The 24,535-nt window shown below is 34.1% G+C and overlaps 2 protein-coding genes across 2 annotated transcripts; one reads left to right on the forward strand and one right to left on the reverse strand.

Moving 5' to 3' along the window:
• The first annotated feature begins 3,140 nt into the window (after window positions 1-3,140).
• Window positions 3,141-6,310, forward strand: LOC136067193 (E3 ubiquitin-protein ligase UPL6-like). Its single transcript, XM_065772711.1, has 7 exons — window positions 3,141-3,336; window positions 3,427-3,516; window positions 4,206-4,286; window positions 4,761-4,834; window positions 4,964-5,035; window positions 5,321-5,410; window positions 6,211-6,310. Exons 2-7 carry the CDS (start codon window positions 3,493-3,495, stop codon window positions 6,308-6,310), a joined length of 441 nt encoding a protein of 146 aa, XP_065628783.1. The 5' UTR covers window positions 3,141-3,336; window positions 3,427-3,492.
• Window positions 6,311-6,361: 51 nt separating this feature from the next.
• LOC112022332 (E3 ubiquitin-protein ligase UPL6) lies at window positions 6,362-23,601 on the reverse strand. Its single transcript, XM_024054897.2, has 19 exons — window positions 23,096-23,601; window positions 16,945-17,042; window positions 16,659-16,786; window positions 16,218-16,329; window positions 15,135-15,315; window positions 12,499-12,681; window positions 12,017-12,199; window positions 11,670-11,751; window positions 11,114-11,232; window positions 10,703-11,004; window positions 10,429-10,525; window positions 9,972-10,115; window positions 9,640-9,723; window positions 9,455-9,541; window positions 9,094-9,234; window positions 8,811-8,936; window positions 7,982-8,080; window positions 7,447-7,514; window positions 6,362-6,494 (listed from the first exon to the last, which is right to left on the reverse strand). The coding sequence occupies exons 1-19, from the start codon at window positions 23,252-23,254 to the stop codon at window positions 6,377-6,379; spliced, it is 2,511 nt and encodes an 836-aa protein (XP_023910665.2). The 5' UTR covers window positions 23,255-23,601; the 3' UTR covers window positions 6,362-6,376.
• Window positions 23,602-24,535: the final 934 nt, after the last annotated feature.

Raw genomic sequence — 24,535 nt, forward strand, 5'->3', positions numbered from 1 at the left:
TCATTTACATAAAGTATAGATTTTTGAAAGTGAAAATTGCATTTTTTTTAGGTTTTGAAGGAAAAAATCTATTATGCATCAGACTTATAAAATTTATGCAAGCGTAAGAAATACTTTCTCATTTTAAAGAGAATGATTATGTGCACAAGATAACTCTTATATATTGTAGACACCAATTGACATTACCAATTAAAGTGGGCAAAAATCACGGCAGTATTAAAGTGACAAATCGTGATGATGATATCATTTTTACATAACTCTTCACCAATCATACTTTTATTATGAACTAATGACAACATATCACTTCAACCATTGTAAAGAAAGTTAGTGGAAAAGTTTACAAGTTATTAGATTTTTTGGAATCATAAATTTAAAAGATTACAATGTCTCAAATGTTTTGTGTTTTAATCCCATGGTTTAATATGCAAGTGAGAGAGAATTTTCCAATTTATAACCTTAGAACTTTTTTGAGATGAAAAAGGATTTTTTTTTTTTTTTTTTTTTTGTGAAATCTTCTTTAACCCATTTCGTGATAACTCATAAAATATTTTTTTTTTTTTTTTTTTTTGTGAAATCTTCTTTAACCCATTTCGTGATAACTCATAAAATCATCAATTTATTTTATCTAAACAAGTCACATAACTCATTAGAAAAGTTATAATATTAAAAATAAATAAGTTATAATACTAAAAGTTTACAGGGATGATTTTATAAGAGGAATTTTACTCCAAATTGATTTGGAGATGAGCTTTTTCTTTTTGATATAGATAGATAATGGAAAAAGAGAATGAAATTCGAAACACAAACATAGAATACTACAAAGAATGATATTATCAATAAGAAATCACTTGATACCCAATTTATAACGTTAAAACTAATTGCTTCATCAACTATGCGCCCTTAAGAAACAGACTGAAAACTTGGAGATTCTTAACATTCGTTAACAAGTCCGATCTAAGATTCTAAATGGGAATCCAAGCAGTGCAATGCTAGCAAGATTTTAGTCACCTTTTTGCTGAGGCAAATGCAATAAAGTAAAAAACAATACGAAACAAGCGTAATAATAACAATAAACCTAATAATAATATCAATATTAACAAGTAATCAGCTCTCATAATTTTTTTTTTTTTTCACTCCTTTAAAATAAAAATAAGTAGAAATGAGGAAAAAATTTCTCACAAAACTAGTTTGGAGAAAAGTTCCAAACTTCTCATATATTTCATTTTTAAGTGTGAATTTTAAATATTTAACCATTGAATTTAATGCCCCTTATGTTCTTAACATGTATATCAAATTTCATTCAAATTGAATTTTATTTAATATTCAATCAATAAACTTATTTTTTATATACAATTTTAAAGCACAAAAATTTGAAATTTTTACATTTGTCTGATGATATAACAATTGATATTTGATTTTCTTGAAATTTTGTAAGCATTAAGGATATAATAAAAATATACGATTAGATTTTCAAAATTCACACTCAATACAAAAATACATAAGGAGTTTGAAGAGTTTTTTTCCAAATTAGTTTAGAGAGATACTATCTTCACAAAATTAGAACCCAAATTTTCCCATTAAAAGAACAAAGTAAACACGTCTTGGAATGTTGCTACAGATCACGGTAAAACTATTAAAAAGCAACCATATAAAACATACTCTTTAGCTAAAATGCCAATGTAATAATACATAGCTACCTTTTTTTTTAATAGCTTCAAATTATCTCCTACTTATTATAAGCTTATAATGTAGCGTAGTGTAATAGTCTTTCTGGAGGCCAATAAGTGAAACAGATGAAGCAGAAAGAGAGGACATCATTCAAAATTTCATAACAAAGATTTCACACAGAAGAAAAAACATTAATACAAATAATATGTTCTCGAAATTTGTTTCCCAGGTGGCTCAACCAACAAAAAGACGCAATAAAAATCATTATTATGCCACAATAATAGTTATTAAATCAGTTTACAATGCGAGCAACTGAGCATATTAGAAATATGAGACTCCTTCATTCCTCTAATTTACAACACATCATATATATGCAAGGTAGGGACAAAAAAAAATTGTGGAAAAATTAGAAAACTGCCTAAGCACTGAATTTTCTACAAAGACCTGCTTACATGTGGTCATCACCTCCTTTTTTTTATTCTTTTTTATTTTTTCTTTTTGTTTTTTTCTTTTGATTGTCGTGGTCATCCCTTCTCATTTACACAAACATATAAGAGACCTTTTAAAAAAAATTAGTCTACAAAAAGATCACATTCATAAGACCAACTAGTCCTGCATGCCCGCACTACACAATGCCGATCTATTTTATAGATATCACTTATGTACATTTTGAACTTAAATAAGCAGGCTGGCCAGAATATCATTTACATGCCAGTTTAATCAGCCTACACTCTGCCTTTCGATCTTTGTAGTCTTCTAGGAACTTCTGAAGGTCCTTGACACTTCCAGGAATGCAGAAACATAAAACCGATAACACAGATCAGAGTTACAGACTGTCTACCGACAGTTTTCCTCCACTTGACATACATTTGGCATAGTTGTCATGTGGGTCAATCATTCATGGTTTTAGAGATGCCTGGTTTGTTACCTTTAGTCTAATCTTAGACAAAGAGCAAGGCTGCTATAATCAGCTAGAAGAAAAGAATGATTCTTATATCATGACCAATTTCATGTATGACCTGTGCTTATTTAGTTTATGGTCTGCATCATCTCTTTTCTTGTAAAATCGATAAGGCACTTGCGGTGGGTTATGTGATATCCATACTTGGATCATTGCTACAGGGAAGTCAATGGCATTCTTTACAAGTTTTGGAAGTTGGGACCCTTTTACTTATTGTTGACTTTTAAAATCTTTAGTCTTTACTTTTGTGTTTGCCCCACTATGTTTATAATTAAAAGGCCAATGCCTGATTACTAATTCTTTTTACCCTTTATTTTCACTCAAATGATATTTAGATTAGTGTTGCATGCAGATGATCATGTACCTCCATTTTCTTCCCTTTTAAAAAAAAAATGGAGGGGAGAGGGAGTGGGCCCTTCTTTGCTTGATAAGGAAAATTAGAAGGGATATTTATATTTCCATAGGGCATCCTTTCACACTCTCACTGGTTATTCTAACCAGAAGCACTCTTTCTCTTTGCTCATTTATTGTGACAGCATTATGAAGGTGACATTTCAGAGTTGGAACTGTATTTTGTTATTGTCAATAATGAATATGGAGAGCAAACAGAAGATGACCTACTTCCAGGAGGAAGAAACTTGCGTGTTACTAATGAGAACGTTATTACATTTATTCATCTTGTAGCCAATCACCGTTTGAATTTTCAGGTAGTGTAATCCTCTTCATTTGTTCAAGTTTCATCCCAGACTGTATCTTCTTTTATATTGTTATGACATGATTAATAATATTGCTTTCAGATACGTCAACAAAGTTCTCATTTCTTGAGGGGTTTTCAGCAACTTATACAGAAAGATTGGATTGACATGTTTAATGAGCATGAACTGCAGGTACTGTTGTCCACTCTATCTTCATAAGTTATGCTTTGTTGCATGAAACTGTCATCATATTATTTACTTCTAGCCGGGAATTGCTTTTGAAGGGATCTATACATCAGAAGATTCATGGTGAATGCATTACAACATAAATACGTAACAGATAATAAATGTAAAGTTGCACATCATTTAAAAAAAATTAATTAATGGTCCTAATGGTTGATCTGTGAATTAAGATATTTGGATGTGGTTATCATTGTGAAGCCTGCAGCTTCAGGTACAATGTTTTTTCTGGACCATTAACTTGCTTTGCTTTCTTTTGTTTTTCTTCTTTTGCCGGAAAATCCATTGTATTAGAGCAACCACAGAAAGTCTTGTCTTGCTCGTAAATAGTGAAACAGTCCAATAAAAAAATACAGTGATTTCACCCATANTTGTTACTTTGTGTTTGAGCACTTAATATGAATTACAAAACTTTATCACCTATAATAGCAATGCACTTGAGCTCTGATTCAAATTGCACTTCCTCCCCTTGTAAGAGCAAGGTGGAGGGTGAAAATATAATAGCATCATATTTGTCACTTGAGGGCAAGTGCATGATGTTGCAACTTGCAATGTGACAATTTATTTTCCTTTCTTTTAGAAATTTAACGTATCATATTGATCTTTACATCCCACTTTGACACTTTTTTTTTTTTTTCCAGCTTCTGATTTCAGGTTCACTTGAAAGCTTGGATGTTGATGATCTACGATTGCACACTAATTATGCAGGTGGCTATCATAAAGTAAGATTCCATTTTAATTTTATCTTTTTATTGATGTACTCAACAAAGTGGCTTTAAGTATATGTATGGATTTATATTTTGTTGTGTTCGTTGTAGTGTCTTTGTAGTTACTGGATTGTTTATATGTATTCTCCTAGATGGTTCTTGCCCAAGATGAATGTAGTGATCACTACATAGATACTGCCTTCCGCTCTTTTTTTGTCATTAAAATAGCAACTGGGCTGCATGTACTTTCTCAAGGGCATAAAGAAGAGTGCTCTCTGGCATTTTGAATTACTAGAGTTTTTATCCCAAATTGCGTGATCGTATTTCTGGGTTTCATTCCAATGAAGCATACAATTTAATGTAGATATTTATGATGCATAAGTTTTACATGGCATGATAACAAGATGACATTTAGCCCATTTTACGAAACCAAAATTTTGTTTCTTATGCTTTCCAATTGCAATAACTAAATTTTTATTGTTCAAGCAGGAGCATTATGTCATAGAGATGTTCTGGGAAGTCCTCAAAAGCTTTTCATTGGAAAATCAAAAGAAATTCTTGAAGTGAGTTATATAATCTACCATAGCATCCATTCTGTTTATTTATGTAGGCTGCTTTAATTTTATGTATTTTGTTAGCTTTTAAAAAAATGCAGATTAAAAGGATGATTTACTAGATTGGAGTTTTTTCAGGTTTGTGACTGGGTGCTCACGAGGACCCCTCCTTGGATTCAAATATCTTGAGCCTTTATTTTGCATACAAAGGTAATTGTTTGACCGATTTTAATTTGATAAGGGGAATTATAATATTTGATCTTGTCAAGAGCCCTGCAGCTCAATTGGTTGGCACCTCTTGGTGTTTCCAGTGGAGGCATCGAGTGTTCAAATCCCCCACTTCCATTGTGACTATAGAATTATCAAAAAAATTATGGTATTTGATAGTAGCCGAATGGCTTTGAGAGTGTCCGTCAAATCTTTTCCCCACCTCTTTCTCTCTCTCTCGCTCTCCATCTCTCTAGTTTGACCGTTTGTTTGCCTCTCTTATTTTAGGGCTGCTGGTAATGCTTCTGAGGAGGCTCTCGACCGGTTACCAACATCAGCTACTTGTATGAATCTTCTAAAGCTTCCACCATATAGAAGGTTTGTCCCAGTCCTAACTTCCTTTCTGGAAATGCAATGAGTTTTTCTTGGGACCATATAGTGTCTTCTCTCCCACAAACAAGATTTGGAGTTATGGGTTCAACCTCAAGCACTTATGTAGTCATATATATTCTAAAGATCCTGCCATATTACTAGAAGATAACAATCAAAGTAAAACAAATGAAAAAGAAAGAGTGTTGTACTATATCCATATGGTACTTTCAAGAGCACAATTTATAACCTCACCAGAAATAGGTTGTAAGTCAGCCTTCTTTGATAAGTGCAATCATCCCAATATATTAATCTAAGAAATATTATGTTGTTTAATTATGTACTTGTTTGTGAATGACATAAGCGTAACCCATGGTTTCATGGAGGGTTTGACAAAGTCCTTTATTTTTGGAAGATACACATGCAGTTAGGAATATGACATATAAAGTTTCTAAAATCTTCTAAACTTTCACTCTCTTTTGTGGATGTCTACCACTTGCCACATCTTGCCAGAAAACTCTGATCATCTGATCATTTGGACCAGTTTTGGCATTGATTTTTTTTTTCTCACTTAAGGACCTACATGCCTTCATTAGCACTTCCTTTCCTACTGAAAGGAGGCCCAACGCAAGTGTATCCAAATATCTAAATTCATAATCAGCCTAAGAATAGATATTTCTTTTTAAAGAAAAAATTTCTGTACTGTTTACTTTGCCTCGTTATTTGTTCTTGTCAATTGTTGTCTCTAATTTCTTGTGTCACTTTCTATTGAAGATTATTCATTCTTTGATGACATGCTTTTTTTACAGCAAAGAGCAACTGGAAACAAAGTTGCTTTATGCTATAAATGCTGATGCTGGTTTTGATTTGAGCGGAGGTAGGATGGGCAGTTGGTCAGATCTGGTATAGTTTTGCCATGTTGTAACAGAGACATGAATGACGATATGAAAAAATATGTAGGCCTGTCAGCCAAATTTAACATAGCATAAGACATGAAAATATGAAGGGAAGACAGAAAAACATTACCTTCAAGAAAATAAGATGGCGATACAATTCTGGGTCCAATGATGGCAAGTCATTCAAATAATTATACCTATTCAAAAAGAAAAAAGTACATGTCAGATATGATACTGCAGGGAAAACATTAAATATGATTCATCATGAAAAAAAATCAACGAAGAGAAATGTGAAAATGTTAGACATTTCCCACAATTTATTCAACTCCAATACTAGGAGTGCTACTAATTACATATAATACAGCTACTAAATCTCCAGAATTACTTAATGGCATTGGCAATCCACAGCAAGTATAGCATGTCACATTCATCAGTTCATTCATTTTGTATACAATAACGAGATAGAATCTCTCTCTCTCTCTCTCTCTCTCCCCCCTTGTGTGATCATAATGATGGCAGAAAATGTGTGGTCAAATACAATTTTTTGGGGATCATAAACAATAAAATTCAAAAAAAAATAATAATAATAATTACTTGTACATAAATCCATAGATGTCAAAAAAAGAAAATAACCAGTCAGGTGTATAACAATCTCACAGGTGATAAATGAACGTGTGACACAATAGCAAATTCAAAAAAAGCAGGAGCAGAAGTGCGATAATGGGTGTTGGGGAAAAAGTGGGCCCAAATCTGATTAACCCAATTGTCATCTCCAAAAGTGAAATAGTAAAGGCTTCAGATCAACTATAAGGTGAAGTAACCCTAAAAATATTGGCTATAAATTAATACATTTTTGTCGTTTCTCATGAATCTTCAATACAAAAAAGTGAACCCTATCATATTTTTTCAATCGGTATATACCCACATCTGCAGCAGATATGATCCAGCTTTTAAAAACTCCAGTCTTTTTCCCCAGTATACTATGTTTTCGCACAAACTTTGGTATGCTTAAGTAACTTTGATTTGCCCATTTCAGGTGCAGATTGTAACATGATTCAACTATAGCCATAAATAATTCAGAGGAAAAAAAATGAAAAAGCAAACAAGCTATTGAAATGAATAAAGCAGGAAGTCATTCTGAAACCTTACTTCTGCTTTAATTTGCTCAAGAAAAATGTTGCAAATGGTATATCAACAAGAATGCCTTCAAACATAGCCTACAAGGACAAGAGCTACATTAGGTCGCATCAGAAAGCATAGAAGGAATTAAATTAGCACAAAGACAAATTAAAATCATCCAAAATTTAAATAACTTTATATCGGAGTATTAAAGTAAGCTGATTGAGCAGCCTATCCCAATAGCATTTTACAGCTGCTCAGAAGCAGCAGATACAGTCACCTTAACTGATAATAAAAAAATCAATTCATGTTAGTCATGTCATTTGCATGCTTCATCGTTTCTTTCTGACCAAACTGCTTCTCATAAATTGCCTTCCTCGATGAAAAGGGATAACTAGGCAAGTTGCCTTTATTTATCTATTCTTTAGTCAATACTTGGGTTCCTGGTATGGCATATGGGTAAAGAAACCAACAGCATTGGATGCTCTTCAAGTCTCAGCCAACCAAATGCAGGTCCCTAACATATGACAGAAAGAATGCCCTAGCAAGGGAACACATATCTTACCTTTGCAAGAAGAGTCCCAAGAAAATGGAAAAATTGGAGATGCTGTTCATGTATCATTCCCGATCCAGGATTAGGGTAGAGCAAGTGATCGGTTGTTTCCTGGATATAAAATCCAAGCAGAGGATCAGTAGAACACAAGGCACATATTTACAATGAGGAAAAATCAGTAGACATTAATAAGTATTTGGACTGCAAATTCTTAAAGTTGGCCATCAGGACTAGCTGTAGAATCAAAATGGCGCATTTATTTAAGATGAATGCCTCCCAGATTGTGGGCTTATATGGTTGTGCATTAAAGAGCTTTAAAGACTCTAAAGTGCTTTTTTTGGAGGAAAAGGGGTGTGTAAAAGTGGGGAAAAGGGCTCTAAGACCCATGAAGCTTTTCTGTAGTTTTAGAAAAAGCTCAAATCTTGAGCTTTTAAGAATAAAACTCTATAATTTACTGTGCATGCTTTATAAACCCTGAGCTTTAAAGTACTATTCACTGTAATTTGCCAAACTCTCAATTTGTTGTGCGACTAGATAAAAAAGTTGAAATGTTCTATAAGGTTTTGTGTGACTTGGGGAGTTAGCAACTGAACTTTGACCTACATGTATTTTCTTAAAATATCTCCAGAAACAACTAATGCTTCCTTTAGACTCCATTTTTGGTTTACAAGAAAACTTTGAGGTAACCCGATCTCAACTTTCTCATGATGCAAGGCAACATTTTGGGAAAATATGTTTCCTGCAAGAAAAACTGTTACTGGTGGGTGCCACATCTTTTACTAACCACCAAAAATATCTCAATGTTAGAGTTATTGACTCATATAGGGCACTTAAATACAACCTTAAATAAACCATACTGGACATCAAAAGCTGCTCGAGTGATATTCTCCATGAAATCCTTGAAAATTCCACCACCATCGATGCCAGCTTCCTCAACTCCAAATTCATTGACAAATGTTACACGAATCTGTAAATAAACAGCCCACCATAATTAGTCTGGTACTAAATAACAGCAAACATATAGTTGTCTTTCTATGACACAACAAAGATGCATAGAATTATTTTTAGAACTACAGATAGCAAGTGTGAATATGTTATAGACATAAAGACAAAAAGGGACTTACCACCCCTCGAAGATCCTCTTCAGACAATGCACTCATCTGATTATAGGCATCTTCCAGTATATGATCCCTTCGTATTCTGAATCGATTTCTACTAAAAACAGAATTAGACCCATGTCTTTGCCGGACTGCTGTTAACTGAGACTGATAAATGGATTGAAAGAAAATAGTTACAGACATTTTAAAAAATAAAAATAAAAAGCAATTCAGAATTAGTTCAGTCACTTGACTTTAAAAATAATAATTATTTATCTAATAAGGGAAATCCAAAAAACAACTATTGTTTACACACACAGTCAATTCTATCATTCACAATTAATGACACTCCCATCTTGAAACTGAGTATAAACAGTTAACCACATACATTGAATATTTTAACCCTGCTCGTAAATGGTACCAAGAAAGGAGCTTGCTTCAATATGTCATTTGCTCGTGTATTTTCCATTACAGCCTGGCAAAAAAAATATAAAAACAAGAAGAAAAGGTTTGAAAACCAGAACCATAGATTATTGTTCTAGAAGTGTCAAGATGCAAGAGAGAATCTATCACCTGAGAAATAAAGAATTCATTAACACCATCAGCATGGAAGTCACTGGGGGATGTAAACTGCCGTCTGTTGTTCCAATCTTGCAACTATGACAATAGTTTATACAATAAATTAGAAGTGCAAAAGCAAAACAGAGCCCAATATTATCTATGTCATAATTTTGGTTCAACACAACTTAAAAATCCTTAGCAATAATGAAGAAAAATATAGTACCCATAACCCATAATGACAAATAATCGAAAGCCTAAAAAAACAACATATGATGACTTCTAAGTAGGAAATATGATTTACCAAATAACATCACAGATATTCAAGAACCCATGCTTAAATATACCTGTGAGAGGAGCTCAGATGCCACAATGCCAACCCTTTCTTGAATGAATTCCTCAGTATGCCTCTTATTGGAAGAGGTCTTCGTGGCAAATTTCATGGAATTTGATGGGGTTGTAGGATTTACCCATAAAAGCTGCCATAGGGCCTGCAGAAAATGGCATAGTGCGTATTACAACAATGTCAATTGAAATGATGACAATCTAATATTACCAGTTATAGCTGTTAAACAAATAGGTGGTAGGTGGCCTACACACTACTACGGATCATGGTTATCATACCAATAAAAGACAACCAATCACAGTTCTATAATTGCTGATCCATACACCAATGGCACCGTCTGGCCAAAGGATATGGATTTCAAAAGTATCCAGACATCCAAAAAGTGTCTTTCAGGAACAAGTTTATAAAGTTCTTCACATTTCCAAATGTGCCTTAAGATGCAAATTTTCCAACATTACCTGTCTTAGAATAATGATAAGACATCTAATATCCTTCAAAGACAGTGGCTTCTCCTGCTCATAGAACTCCTCATTATCAACTATTGTAAGCATGTGCCTGGTTAACCAAGAGGAGTTAGACAGGTTAATTCAACTTATATCAACCTCAGAAACAGCTAGAAGTCAATTCAACATCAAATACAATACAAAAACAAGAGTAAGAATAGATAGATAACTGCACATCCATAAAATACTGTATTACAAGGAACTACCAGAATTGAACAAGGCCTCTTACTTGTACACTGGACAGAACACAGCCAAGGGTAGCAGCCAACCAGGAGAATCTCCTGATAGATATGATAACTGCTGTGACAAAGATGACCATTTCTGATTCTCATGGCACCGCTTCATAAAATTCCAAAGCACGGAAACGAGCTCAGTTCTGTAAGCTAGTACAGTCATGATTCGTTCAAGAGGTAAAGTGTTGAAAGTGACATGTAGAAAAGCACAAGCTGCACCAACAGCTGCCACCTCTTTATCATCTGGTCCATCGTGTGAATTACTGGCAAGTGAAATTCCTCCAAATAACAAATTTGTCTGCACCAGACAGCACAGAATTCCAAGTTTTATTACAATTAAGAAGAGATTTTTATTAATATAAAATTTTCACTTTGAAGACTAATATGAAGTGTCAAGAAGGCAATACCAGTTGTAGAAGAAAGCGGGGATCTATAGCATTGCATATCTGTTGTTCCAAATCCCTATTCAAAATTACTTCTGTTACTTCATCATCTATAATCATATCATCGTCAACCAGCATGGGACCTGAAGCAAACATAAATATTTCAATCAAGTTTTTGAAAGAAAAGGATAAAAGTTAAAACGATTACACTTTTTGATAATTCGACAGTTAGGGGGTGGGTGGGGGGTTTTGGACCCTGGATGTCTCCATTGGAAACATCAAGAGGTGCCAACTAGTTGAGCTACAAGACTCTTGGCAGGTACCACGATTACACTTACACAAGTTGTATTACCAAATTCAATTTGTCAATAAAACAGAAAAAAAAATAAAAAATAAAAAAAAAAATGAACAAAAAGAAATAATATACAAAGCAAATAACAATTAGAAAAAGGGAAAATAACCAGATTACATAATAGCTTTCTGACTTGAAAACTTGTAGCAAGTATCAAGTCATGAATTCAAGAGAGTGAGGATGGAGAGAGGGAGAGAGACTCAAGCATATAATAAGAAAGAGCCATACTTTCTTTGCTCTCTCTACTAGATGACTTCATGGAAGGAAGTTCCTCTAACAAAAACGTTGTAACAGCAGCAAGGTCTACAGCCTGATCAAGTTAAACAAGATAAATCAAATTAGCTTCAAAACCTAACAGAATCACTGCACAACTTGATCATGTCAAAGAACAGCCTTACTTGTTCCAAAACCTAATAAATCTAAGGAATCCAATCCTTTAAAGGAAAATAAATATAAAATGAAAGCATACCCACAAATTCTCAACCATTTTCATTCTTAATGAAGTACCGAAGAATTTAAAGCATAATGAAGAACAACAGATGGAAATCTAATCATAATTTGTAACAGTTGCTTACCATTTCAAATGAGCAGTTAGGCTGAGATAAAGCAACTCCAGCAGTTTCTAAAATATTTCCAAGAAGACAGGCATAACCAGGATATTCAGGGGATATATCATTAGGAAGTACATTAGCACAATTTTGCACACAAAATGCCATCTGATGAAGGTAATGTTGGCTTAGGCCCCTTGTTGCAAAAACCTAGATGGCAAAAGATCACTTGAGTTAGATCAGAAGACAAGACAATAATTAACAGGAAAAAAGTAATTCCCAATATATATATATATATAGATGAAGACCACCCAGCAGTCCTGCAGCATAAGTAGGAAATAAACCAGGAAAATCTACAATTTGTTACATTAAGCAGAATCTATTAGAGCGGACTTTATTAAAAAAAACCCAGGGGCTCTTGAGTACTTTGCACCTCCACTAAGTACCAAATGAAGTTAAAAACAATAACTATTAAGTCCCCACAAGAGGGCGATCGAAAAAATTGCTACCTCTTTCAAGTATGGGAAAAACTTCCATAAGAAAGGAATTGTAAGAATCTGGGATGAAAAACTCCATTGTGGATCAATATTTGGACAAGTGCATGGCTTCCGACCAATGTGAGGAATTACAAGGGCAAGCACATGCTCCAACGACGACACTTTCCCATTGGAAGCAGCAGTCTTTGTACTTTCCTGCAGAGCATACAAAGATACTTTCAAGCACAGTATATGTGAATGCATTATGGAAAGACCAATATAGAATAAAAAGAACAATCTCTGGAAACAAGATCACTGGACAAGTTAAACCAATCATGAGAAGATGATTGATACTAGTGACATACATTCCAGCAATGAGAAGCAAAACAATAGAGAGAGAGAGAACAATAACATAGCTAGATATCAACATGACTAAATTTGTCTTCTCATATTCCTTGATTTTGATTTTTATGGTTCTAATATACTATATAATGTCCAGAAACCTTCAGATCAAGTTCATTGATATATAGAATAAAAGTTTAGTTTAATTCTATCTTTGCTCCAGCCAGTAAGAAGGGGAAATGGAATCACTATAAAACTGAAGGCCTTATAGTATCAATCAAATCTTTTAGTGCCTATTTATTCTTCTTTCAGCTTCATATCTTTCTTTCTTAGCCATAGTGATGCCTGTTAAATTGACGGTAGAAGAAATCACATTCTAAGATCAATAGTTAATACGTTATGTGAAGTAGAACCTACCAAAAATCAATCAAGCAACCGGGAACTCAGAAATATCCTTTGTTAGCAAACATCAAGTAGCTTACCAATAGAACTAAATAATCTTTAACTTGTCCATAAGAAATTTGTCATTGAGTTACATACTTGTTTTACTCATTTAAAAACAAATAAACTGCAGTCACTGTAGTCGGCAGCTCCAAGAAAATAAAACCTGACAATTTGCATCATTGTGGTCATTTAATATTTATACAGTTACAATTATTTACATTCCCAATGAGCCTATGATGTAGCATCAGGCAGGCTAAATTTCGTACCATCATTATGCACAGAAAAAACATTATGTCTGAAACAACCTTAAATATTACTCTAATAATTTTACTTTGAAAAAAGTAACACTTAAATGCTTGGTTTAGACTTTAAAGGAGTAAAGACATCCAACAAATCCAACCATTTCCCATCTTACAAACTTGATTATACCATAAAACCATGTCCATGAAACTTAAATGCAAACTCACACCTCTAGATACTAAAACTAGAAACAACTTATATGTGAACTCAAAGAAGTATCAGAAATAACTTATATGACACCATATGTCTTAACCAATGAATAGTCTAACAAACCATGTTTGGATTTATGGCATTAATAATCCTTATCCTCACCAAAGAAAATAGGAATTAAAGGACATGATCTGGGGAGCATGCCATTTTTTAAATTTAAAAATGATTATTATTTTAAATAAATAAATAAATAAATAATACATTTATAAAATTAAAAATTATAAAATATATATAAAAATAAATAAAAAGAAGAAGAAGAAGAAGAAGAAGAAGAAGAAGAAGTATACTATTAACAAAAGGAGAGATCCCACAGTATATCCAATTTTCCAACTCAAAAGAAAAGAAATATTAGCGAAATTGTTCAAATGACTTTCATCTCAAACTTCCATTCACTCTTATCAGTTACTTGGAATTCAAACAAAAGCAAACATTTGCTCATACCCACAAAAAACCAGATTAGAACTGTAGATAGATTTGGTTCTAGCATCCCAGCCTGAAATTTAATCTCCTAATATAAAATTTCACAAAATTAGAAACAATTCCAATAATTTATCCAATGCCAAGGTCTAAAGTTAACGGGAAAATTTTATAAGATTGTTATAGATTAGCTATGCTCTATGAACTAATTGTTGGATTGTTAAGAAGCAACATATTCATAAAATAAGTATAGCTGAAATGAGAATGTTAAGATGGATATATAGAAATACACAAAATAATAGGATTCAAAATGAGGAAATTGTCTTAAAGATAGGTGCTCCCTATTGATAAAATGATGAGGGAAAGTCGCTTAAGATGGTTTGGTCATATTCAGAGGAGGGCGACTAATGCACCCATAAGAAAGAGTGAGTTGATTCAAGTTGAGGGAACGAAAAAAGGTAGAGGAAGACCAAAAACAACATAGTTGTAGTTAAAAATGACATGTCAATTAAGGAAGTAGCAGAAACTATAATTTCAGATAGAATAGATTGGGGGAAAAGAATACATGTGGCCAATCCTGACAAATCTGTTGAGAAACCATAGCCAACTTCAAAAAATTTGGGACTTATGTATGACTGAACAGCATATCCATTTTGGAAACATACTCAATAAGGCTAATGAAAGGCCCCTAACAATAATCTTAGGGTGTCAGGTAAAAAAAGTCAAATATAATGGCTTTCAACATACTTTGACGATCATTAGAACTTGCAGTGTTAGGATACACACCTTAACACCATGATTACAAAGAACACACTCCTTAACACCAAAGATTTGGGGACAAAGAAGCAAATTAGGGGGGAGAGCCTCACATATAAGAAATGCCTTCTATATTATAAACTAAACTAGAAGAAAACCAGGAAAAAAAAATGAAGAAAAAGATGCTGATAAAAACATACCTTCCATGTAAGAGCAATCTCCCTAAACAGACTGAATGTCTTTCTTTGCAAAAGATAGCCAACTATGTTACAAACCCATGGAAGTTTTGGATCTATCAATGAAACTACCGCTTCCAACAAGAGAGTCATTGAGACGCTAGATTCCTCGGGTTTCATTAATAGTTGCTCCTTCAATTGATTCCTGTCCAACAAAACAAATAAGCAACACTTGCATTTAACAGCAACACAAACAAAGGAAGAAAAAATTAAAAGTTATTAATTTAAAAAGTATTGTCTATCCAATAACTCCATTATACTCTTAGATTAAAAAAGACATAAAAGGAAATGATAAAATACAGATACGTTATACAAGAAAAAAAAACTAGCAGGACACAGTAACGCATGGATTCACTGAAAAATAAATCTTTTCTCACATCTGAACAATTTTTTGTTAGACTGGTACGTAACCATTGGTTATTTTGTTATAGTTTGGTCATGTAACTATTCTTAATTATGTGTTAGTCAAAACATAGGGCACACCCTTAGTTGTTTTCAGTCGTGTACTTTTTTATTCTATACCAAAGAGCTTCATAACCTTATGCCAAGGCCTATCTGATACTTACTGAGTATTGGATTCCCATTGTGTATCCAACAAGAATCAGATACCTTTCAAAAGTTAAGACTAATAAGTTTAAATATTGTAAATATTTATGAAAAACGTATCAAATACTATATGAGGAGTATTGTATCTTATATGTATCTAAATACAGATATAGCTCCCTTCTAAAAGTATAAAGCCTGTGTAGCACTGTAGCTCTTAGATACAGAAGGGGATTGAAGAAAGACAACATTCAAGAACCATTATTTTGCTTGTAAAGAAACCATACTGTGGTGTGCAGAATAAAATGACTCCAGTTAACGCTTAGGATGAATGACTGACAATGGTGATTTCATATAAAAAGTATATGAAAATTTTGATGCCAGCCATATATAATAAGTGAACATAACAAGCTCACACATAAAGATGCAATAAACTCTTGCATTTTAAAGAACTGAATCTCAGCAAATTTTGCGGGAGTGGGGAGGAGAGTCAATATAGCCAACCTATTCTGATGCACGGCCTCAACACAAGCATATGCAAGCTGCTTCACTCTGTAGTCCACCAAAGCATGATTAGAAGAATAATCCCTGCCTGCAAAGAGGCTCACGGTGTCCCCTGTTGCATGATCAGATATTATTAAAACCATCAAACAAAGATTCTAAGCAGCAAAGTGACACATGCTGAAGCAGCAAAGATTCCAATCAGATACTGTTAACATTATCAGATCACATTTCAGACATACAACGAAGAGCAAAAACCAATCACATGCTTCAATATCATGATATACAAAGTGGAGAACTGCATCAGTATGCGTGTTGTCCTTTTTTTCAAAAATATGTACAAATCATCCCTTTTATCACACTAAAGTTTATTGCATAACAAAAATTACTCAAACAACTTGTACAAAAGACAAATCTTTGAGAAGGCACACTGATGAAACTTACCACTATCTCGAATGAATTGCACAAGTAATCGGCATGTCTCCACAAGAATTGCAAAATCACCAGCCTTTCGTGCATTAAAGAAAAAGAGTAACTGGCGAAGGAACTCTGAATCCGGGCTAAAACAATGCCTGATTGATCAAGTGGAAGAATTCATTCAATATAAAGAAGATGCACGGTTCAAGCAAAGCCATTGCACAACATACTACCAAATATATATTAGGGGAAACTACAAGCAAAGAAGCAATTAAACAAATTTGTAACGTCAACAAGGATCTAACACTGCTACCTGTCTACATTTTGGCAGCAATTCCCATAGGTTCCACAGAACTGCACTCGCACCTTAAAATGTTCAGCTTTTACTGCCCTTCTCCCTCTGAAGCATTTCTGCAGTTAGTAATCAGTCAACACATTGCAAGAGATTTATGAAACTTATTTTCATTGCCCGCATAGAGAACAACCTCAGTAAAGCCAATAGCTGCATGCTCTTTATATCAGAATTATAACGTAAACTACTAACTAGATTATTATACAACAAGTGGGATTTGGATCCAGTGCAAATTGCCATAGCTAGGGCTATTGCACCATACAATACCCCTAAATCATTCACAAAAATTTTCAACATTTACTTTTTTACTTTTAACCTTTTGAATCCAAAGGCTGAGATTAAAAGTTAACCTTTTAATTTTTTATCTCAACTATTGAAAAGGTATTGCACAGTGCCTAGCTATTTCACCAGATAAGTGAGCAAATATCAGTTAATGATTTCATATTTGCACGAGCATCCAATAAAATTCATCCTATAAATGTTAGACATGACTAAATCATAAAAGTCTAAGGCTCAAATCCAAAAACAAAACCCAAAATAAATTACAAGATAGGAATATCATGTGTATTTTGACACGTGAAATAATAACTCCACTCAAAATGGATCTAGATGGTCCAATCTGATTTTCATTAACAAGTATATGGATGCTATTTTTTTTTTTTATAAGTAATATGTGGATGCTATGTTTTATTACACACTTCTTTAAAATAATTGACATTGTTTTTAGAAAATAAAAAGGTTCCGATAATAGTGTACACTCTTATTAAGCAATCTAGATGCTACACCTTCAACGCTTTTTTTTATATGTATATAACAGAAATTTTTTTACTGAAATGATAAACATTGCAACCCATGTACACAGGAAGTGCACCAGAGTTGCTACAAAATTGTCTAAAGTTACATAAATCCAGAAATTCCACTAAATTAGAAAGGGAAAAAAAAAGTGACCACTTAAATCAATCATCCAATCATACATAGAGCGTAAGAAAAACATTTTAACTCCAAAGGAGATCTTTTTATCCCTTCACATGTACAATTGTTGCGCTCTCTCCAAATAGTCCACATGATGCACAGTTTTTTTTTTTTTTTTTTTTGGACAAGTAAATAAATTTATTAAAGGTAAAAAGCAATCCCAATACACTAGTTGTGTACACAAGAAAGCGAAAGAGGGGGAAGAAAAACAATTTGAAACCCTAGATACCAACACTACGATGTCTTCCAAAACCCCCTTTCCAACAAGCCAACAATTTGAAACCCTTCTTAACCAAAAACCAATGAATACCGAACAAACAAATTACTACCAACCATAGAGCATAATGCAAAATCCCAATGAAGGATAAAGGAATATATGGACTCCGTACTCTTCTTGCACATGCAACACCACTCTACTATACAAAAATTCTTTTTTAAAGATCGTCCATTGTAAGAATCATTCCTCTACTGGATGTCCACATGAAAAAACTACTTTTGTGGGAACCTTAGCCCTACTAATTTTATTCAACAGAATGATTAGTAGGTTTATGGTGCACAAATCTACTTGGAGCATTATTGGCCAGACCAAATATAACAAAAAAATACTTTTTAACTTTTCTTTTTTTCTTTTTTCCTTTTCTATAATGCTCATCTATTATTTGCTGATGACACTATCTTATTTTGTGATGCCTCCAGGGAGCAATTGTTGTCCATTAGGTTGGCGATGTCTTGTTTTCAGTCTTTTACGGGGCTGAAGGTCAATATCGGGAAAAGTGAGATCGTTCCCGTAAGGGAGGTGAATAATATAGATGCTCTGGCTAATATTCTTCAATGTAGAGTGGGCAGGTTGCCTATGAAATATTTGCGGATGCCGTTGGGAACTTCTTTAAAGACAGCTGCAATATGGAATCCTATTTTGGAGAAAATGGAGAAGAAGCTATCTGGGTGGAAGCAGCTCTATTTATCTAAAGGTGGTAGACTCATGCTATTAAAGAGCACTCTCTCTAGTCTCGTACTTTTTATCTCTTTTTACTATTCCTAAAGCTGTGGCGGCTAGATTGGAAAGTATTCAGAGAAATTTTTTGTGGGGGTCTTCTGAGGGGAGTTTCAAGTTTCCGTTGGTGGCTTGGGATAAGGTGTGTTCTTCCATTGAGAGAGGTGGTTTGGGGATAAGAAGTGTGGTGTCTTTCAATCAAGCTCTCTTAGGGAAGTGGCTGTGGAGATTTGGCCATGAAACTACCCATCTCTGGCGGAGAGTTATCTCCATTAAATATGGTGAGGGTCAAGGGGGGTGGTGCACTAAAGTCTGTAGGAGGGCTCATGGGTGTGGTCTTTGGAGAAGCATTAATGAAGGGAGGGAGAGCTTTTCTAAGCATCTGTCCTTTGAGGTGGGAGATGGTTCTTGCATCCGATTTTGGCATGATAGGTGGGTTGGTGAGAATTCTTTAAAAGATCGCTATCCTGAGCTTTATGCATGTTCAGCGGTCAAAGATGCTTGCATCTCTGAGGTTTTGTGGACTCCAGAAGGGAGTACTGTTAGAGTGTGGAATTTAAGGTTTTATAGAGCGTTTGAAGATTGGGAGTTGGCTGCTTCTTATTCTCTGTTTCAGCTTATCCATCCTCGTATCCCTCGGGGTGATAGGAGGGATTCTCTTCCCTGGCGGCTTAAAGGGGATGGAAAGTTCGACACCCAGTCTTACTACCATGAGATTCGGGGTGCCTTGAATTCTTTATTTCCTTGGAAGGGTGTTTGGAAACCTAAGATTCCTAAACGCGTGGCATTCTTTATGTGGACTGCTGCTCATGGTCGGATCCTCACTCTGGATAACCTAATGCTTAAAGGTCGCCCTTTGGCTAATTGGTGTTGTATGTGTTGCTGTGATGGGGAGTCAATAGACCACCTTCTTCTTCATTGTCCTGTTACTCATTCCCTATGGGCTTTCATGATTCAGGCATTTGGTGTTCATTGGGTTATGCCAGGTTCGGTGGCGGGTTTGTTATCTAGCTGGCATCAGTGGCCTGGGAAGCATAATTCGGAAATTTGGAACTTGGTTCCAGGGTGCTTAATGTGGACTGTGTGGTTGGAGCAAAATCGTTGTTCTTTTGAAGATAAAGAGAAAACGTTGGAGGAGTTAAAGATTTTATGCCAACGCAGTCTAATGGAGTGGTCTCGTTGCTGGGGTTTCACTGAGTGTTCTTCTCTCTCTGAGTTTATGCCTTCTCTTAGCTTAGTTTCCTAACTTCTCTTAGCATTTGTGTTGTGGTGTGTTGTGCTGTGTTGTGCTGTGCTGTGCTGTGTAGTGTTGTGCTATGTTGTTGTTGTGTTGTGTTGTGTTATTGTTCATCATCATGAACTTCTTTGTACTTTTCTTTTTTTTTCCCCCCCTTTAATATAAGTTTCTGTTTACCTATCAAAAAAAAAAGAGAGAGAGAGGCCCAATAATTAAATAACATAATATATGCTCATACATATATAAACAATGTTTACAATAGATGAAAGAGTTTGACAGCACTACTATTGCTAGCTATGACCTATAATTTTCATTTTTCCTCTTTTTTCACAAATCAATTATGATCAGCATTTGACAATGTGTTATCTCTATTTTCACACCATCTCATTACTTACACACATATTACATTTAGATTTTCCAGGTAATGTTTAATTTTTATTACGTTCCCTTGCACTTCCATCAAAACAATGTGAACACTCAGTCAACATCTTCAGATCATATCACATTCCATTCCTAGCATAATAAGGACTTAATTTTAATAATAATATTATTATTATTATTACAAAATTGCTTCTAGTTTTACTTATAAAAAATATAATAATATTATTATCCAACCACTCCATCTAGTGAAACTAATCTGAAAATAATTTACCCTTAAATATGTCCCAATGTTGTTACATTTATTTTTATAAGTAGTAAAATTGTATAAATCATAAAAAATGAGTCACCCAAGTATACAAGAAATATACTGGGGTAAACAATCAGTTACAAAAGTTACATAAATCTAGTAAATCAACAATAGAAAATAAAGAAGAGTTCCTCATGGATGACAACCAATCCAATAAGGTTCTAAAAAAGAATAACTTGAGATCAAGCATAGAATTCTCGGTGTCTTCGAAACTCCTGCTATTCCTTTCCCTCCAAATGCACCACATCAAGCAAAGGGGGATGATCATCCAAATATGACTATTCCGGTGACGAACACATCAACCTTACCAACAGGCCAAAAGCTCTAAAACAAATTTTGGCATCACCCACTGAACTCCAAACAAACCCAATATCATGGACCATAAGTCTAAAGCAATAGAGCAGTGTAGCAAAAGGTGATCGATAGATTCACCATTACATTTGCAAATTTAACACCAATCTGTAATCCTTATTTTCCTCGACCTTAAGTTGTCAATTGTCAAAATCTTACTCAAAGCAACAGTCCATACAAAAAAGGCTACTCTCAATAGGGCCTTTGATCTCCAAATGATTTTCCAAGGGAAAGATTGATGCTTGGAGAGGCACCCAGAAGATGGTAGAAAGTACTAACCTTGAAGCCCTTTTTCTGATCTGGTTTCCAACACATCTTATCCTCCCCAATCCCCCTAATAACCATACCATAAATGGTATCCATGAGGTCATCAAAGAATCCAATTCCCAGTCACAATGTTGTTACATTAAAAATTAGTTATTATCAACTCTTTGATAACCAAGCCTCTCTCTCTCTCTCTCTCTCTCTCTCTCTCTCTCTCTTCCACATCATCCGCTCATCTAGGGCATCGAAATTCATAAAGTATGGACTACATAGTGTCCCAGTGGAAACCACAATTTAGTCTAACAACAAACTTCAAAACTGTCAATTCAATTCATTGCATTTCCAATTCCAAGACTTGATATAAAAAATTACACTAAAAATGCCACAATATATGCATTAAAATTAACTTTCAAATCCATTGCCTAATGTCACGCACCCCTTCATACGGTAACAAGCAAACTTTCAATTCCTTATGCTAACAAGTATATATAATTTGCAACAAAACAACTAAGTTCGAAGATTGAAGCACACATAAAAGAATGAACCAAATATGGCACTGTAAGCCTTGAGTCTCAAATCCATTGCCGAATATTACACACCCTTTCCACATGGTCTCTACCGAATTTTCAGCTCCTTATGCTAAAAACCAGAATCAATTTGCAATGACAAACAACTAAAATTGAAGATCAAAGAAACACGGGTAAAAGCATGAACCAAATGTGTCATTTTAAGCATTAACCTAATAACACCTTGCCCTTTTCACATAGCCACAACCAGATTTTCAGCTCCTTACCCTGAAAACGAGACTCAATTTGCGATAAAACAACTAAACTTGAAGTTCATAGTACCGCACATAAAAGCATAAACAAATGTGTCATTACAGCATTGTGTCTCAAATCCATTACCAAATATCACACACCCCCTACCTAATTTTCAATTCCTTACTTAACAAGTATAAACAATTTACGACAAAATTAATAAATTAGAAGATTGAAGCACACGTTAAAGTATGGGAAAAAAAAATGCAGCAACAAAAGCATTCTAATTAAGTCTCGAAATCCACACTGCCTGTACCAAATTTCCAGCTCCTTACTCTAAAAACCAAGACCAATTTGCGATAAAACAACTAAATTTGAAGATCAAATAAGCACATGTAAAAGCACGAAAAAAAATCCATTTCAATGTAACTTTAAGCATTAAAATTAATTCTCAAATCCACTACCAAATAGTTTTCAGTTCCCTAAGTAACAAGTATAATCAATTCGTGAGAAATCGACTAAATTTGAAGAGCAAAGCGCAACAAGAAGCATTAAAATTAAGTCTCAAAATCCTATTACCGAATACCACATGGCCTCTACCAAATTATGTTCCTTAGCTAAAAATCAGAACAAATTTGCGATAAAACAACTAAATTCGAAGATCAAGTAAGCACACGTAAAAGCACGAAGATAATTTCAGCAATGCGAGCATCTGAAATCGATTACCTAATAGTACTTCACACAGTCTCAAAAACCAGAATCAATTTGCAAACAAAACCGAGACTCTAAATTTGAAGATCGAAAGCAAGAGCAAGCAAAAGCAAAAGCAGAAAAGCAAAATAGCGAACCTGAATTTTGAGGGCAGCAGAGTTTTGCTGGCGCAACCACAATCGGCGGTTCCGCTCCAATCTGGTCTGTTCCAGAAGCTTCTGTCTATCTCTTTCCTTCGAACTCCGACCTCCCAAATCGACTCGCTTCCGAGTCGACGGATCGCCCGAGAAGTACATGTTCCACTGAGTCGACTCGCCCAATTCACAAAGAAAAAAAAAGTAAAAAAAAAAAAATCTCTCTCTCTCTCTCTCTCTCTCTCTCTCTTTCAAGCTTGTTGAAGAAAAAGGTTACCCTAGAATCGAGGAAAGAGAAGTCTGTGAAGTAAGTGATTGATTGGGTGGAAAGGAAAAGAAAGAAAAGGAGAAGAGGAGAGAAAGGGGTTTTCCTTCTACTTGTGCTTCTTTTTTCTTCGACTTGCGTTGTTTGTTGGTGGTGACTTTGGTTGATTTTGCTTTTGATTTTGATTTTGATTTTGATATCTGCAAAACACAAAGTAGGTGTACTCACGCAAACAGGTGCAGCGTGCAGGAGGGGTTTTTTTTGTCTGCCTCTCCACTTTATATATATGGAAATTCATTTTTTTCTAATTCCATTTCTGATTTGATTTATTTGTGTGTGTGTATATATAATGCGTCGACGCTGGTTTTCGTCTTTACAACTTTTAAATTTCGCCTCTTTAAATTGTTTCCGGGGCGGTTTATCTACGTTTCGTTACAAAAAGGTTTTATTATGGCGAATTATGAAGGCGTTTGACCAGGATCTAGTGTGTTGTCCATTTAAATTATAATATAATTTAAGGAAGAGTTAACCGACGGCTTAGGATTTCTTTTTTTTATTATGAGAAAAGAAAAAATTAATTAATTTTTTTATATTTTTCATAAAAGTTGTATTAAAAGTTTTTTAAAATAATTTATTAACAATTTACCCTAAAGGCTCTCATTCCAGTTTAGTGTAATTATTATTTATTTGGGTCCAACTTTTTTTTACTAGTTTTTAACTTTTATTTGCAACTTTTTTTTTAATTTTTTTTTTTACTATTTTAAAGTTCATGTATTAATCTTTAACACACTTTCAGCAAAAAAAACTAAATAAATTGGTGTCAAATGCAATAAAAAAAAATCTTAATCCTACTTCTATTACAAATATTGTGACCCTAGATTAGTCTAATATATAGAGTTTAATACTAAAAATGTGGTTATTGTGATTCTAAAAAAATGACTTCTTATTGTGGATGTATGCTTCTAAGAATGATCCACCTTTAGGAAAAATAAATAAATAAAATGATGTCAAACGCATTAAAAAAAACCTTAACCCTACTTGTATTACAAATATTGTGACCCCAGATTAGTCTAATATGTAGAGTTTAATGGTAAAAATGTGGTTACCAAGGGCTTTCTATTGTGATTCTAAAAAAAAATGACTTCCTATTGTGAATGTATGGTTCTAAGAATGAATCA

This window comes from Quercus suber, unplaced genomic scaffold, assembly GCF_002906115.3.
Source record: "Quercus suber isolate HL8 unplaced genomic scaffold, Cork oak 2.0 scaffold_62, whole genome shotgun sequence".
NCBI classification, from domain to species: Eukaryota; Viridiplantae; Streptophyta; class Magnoliopsida; order Fagales; family Fagaceae; genus Quercus; species Quercus suber.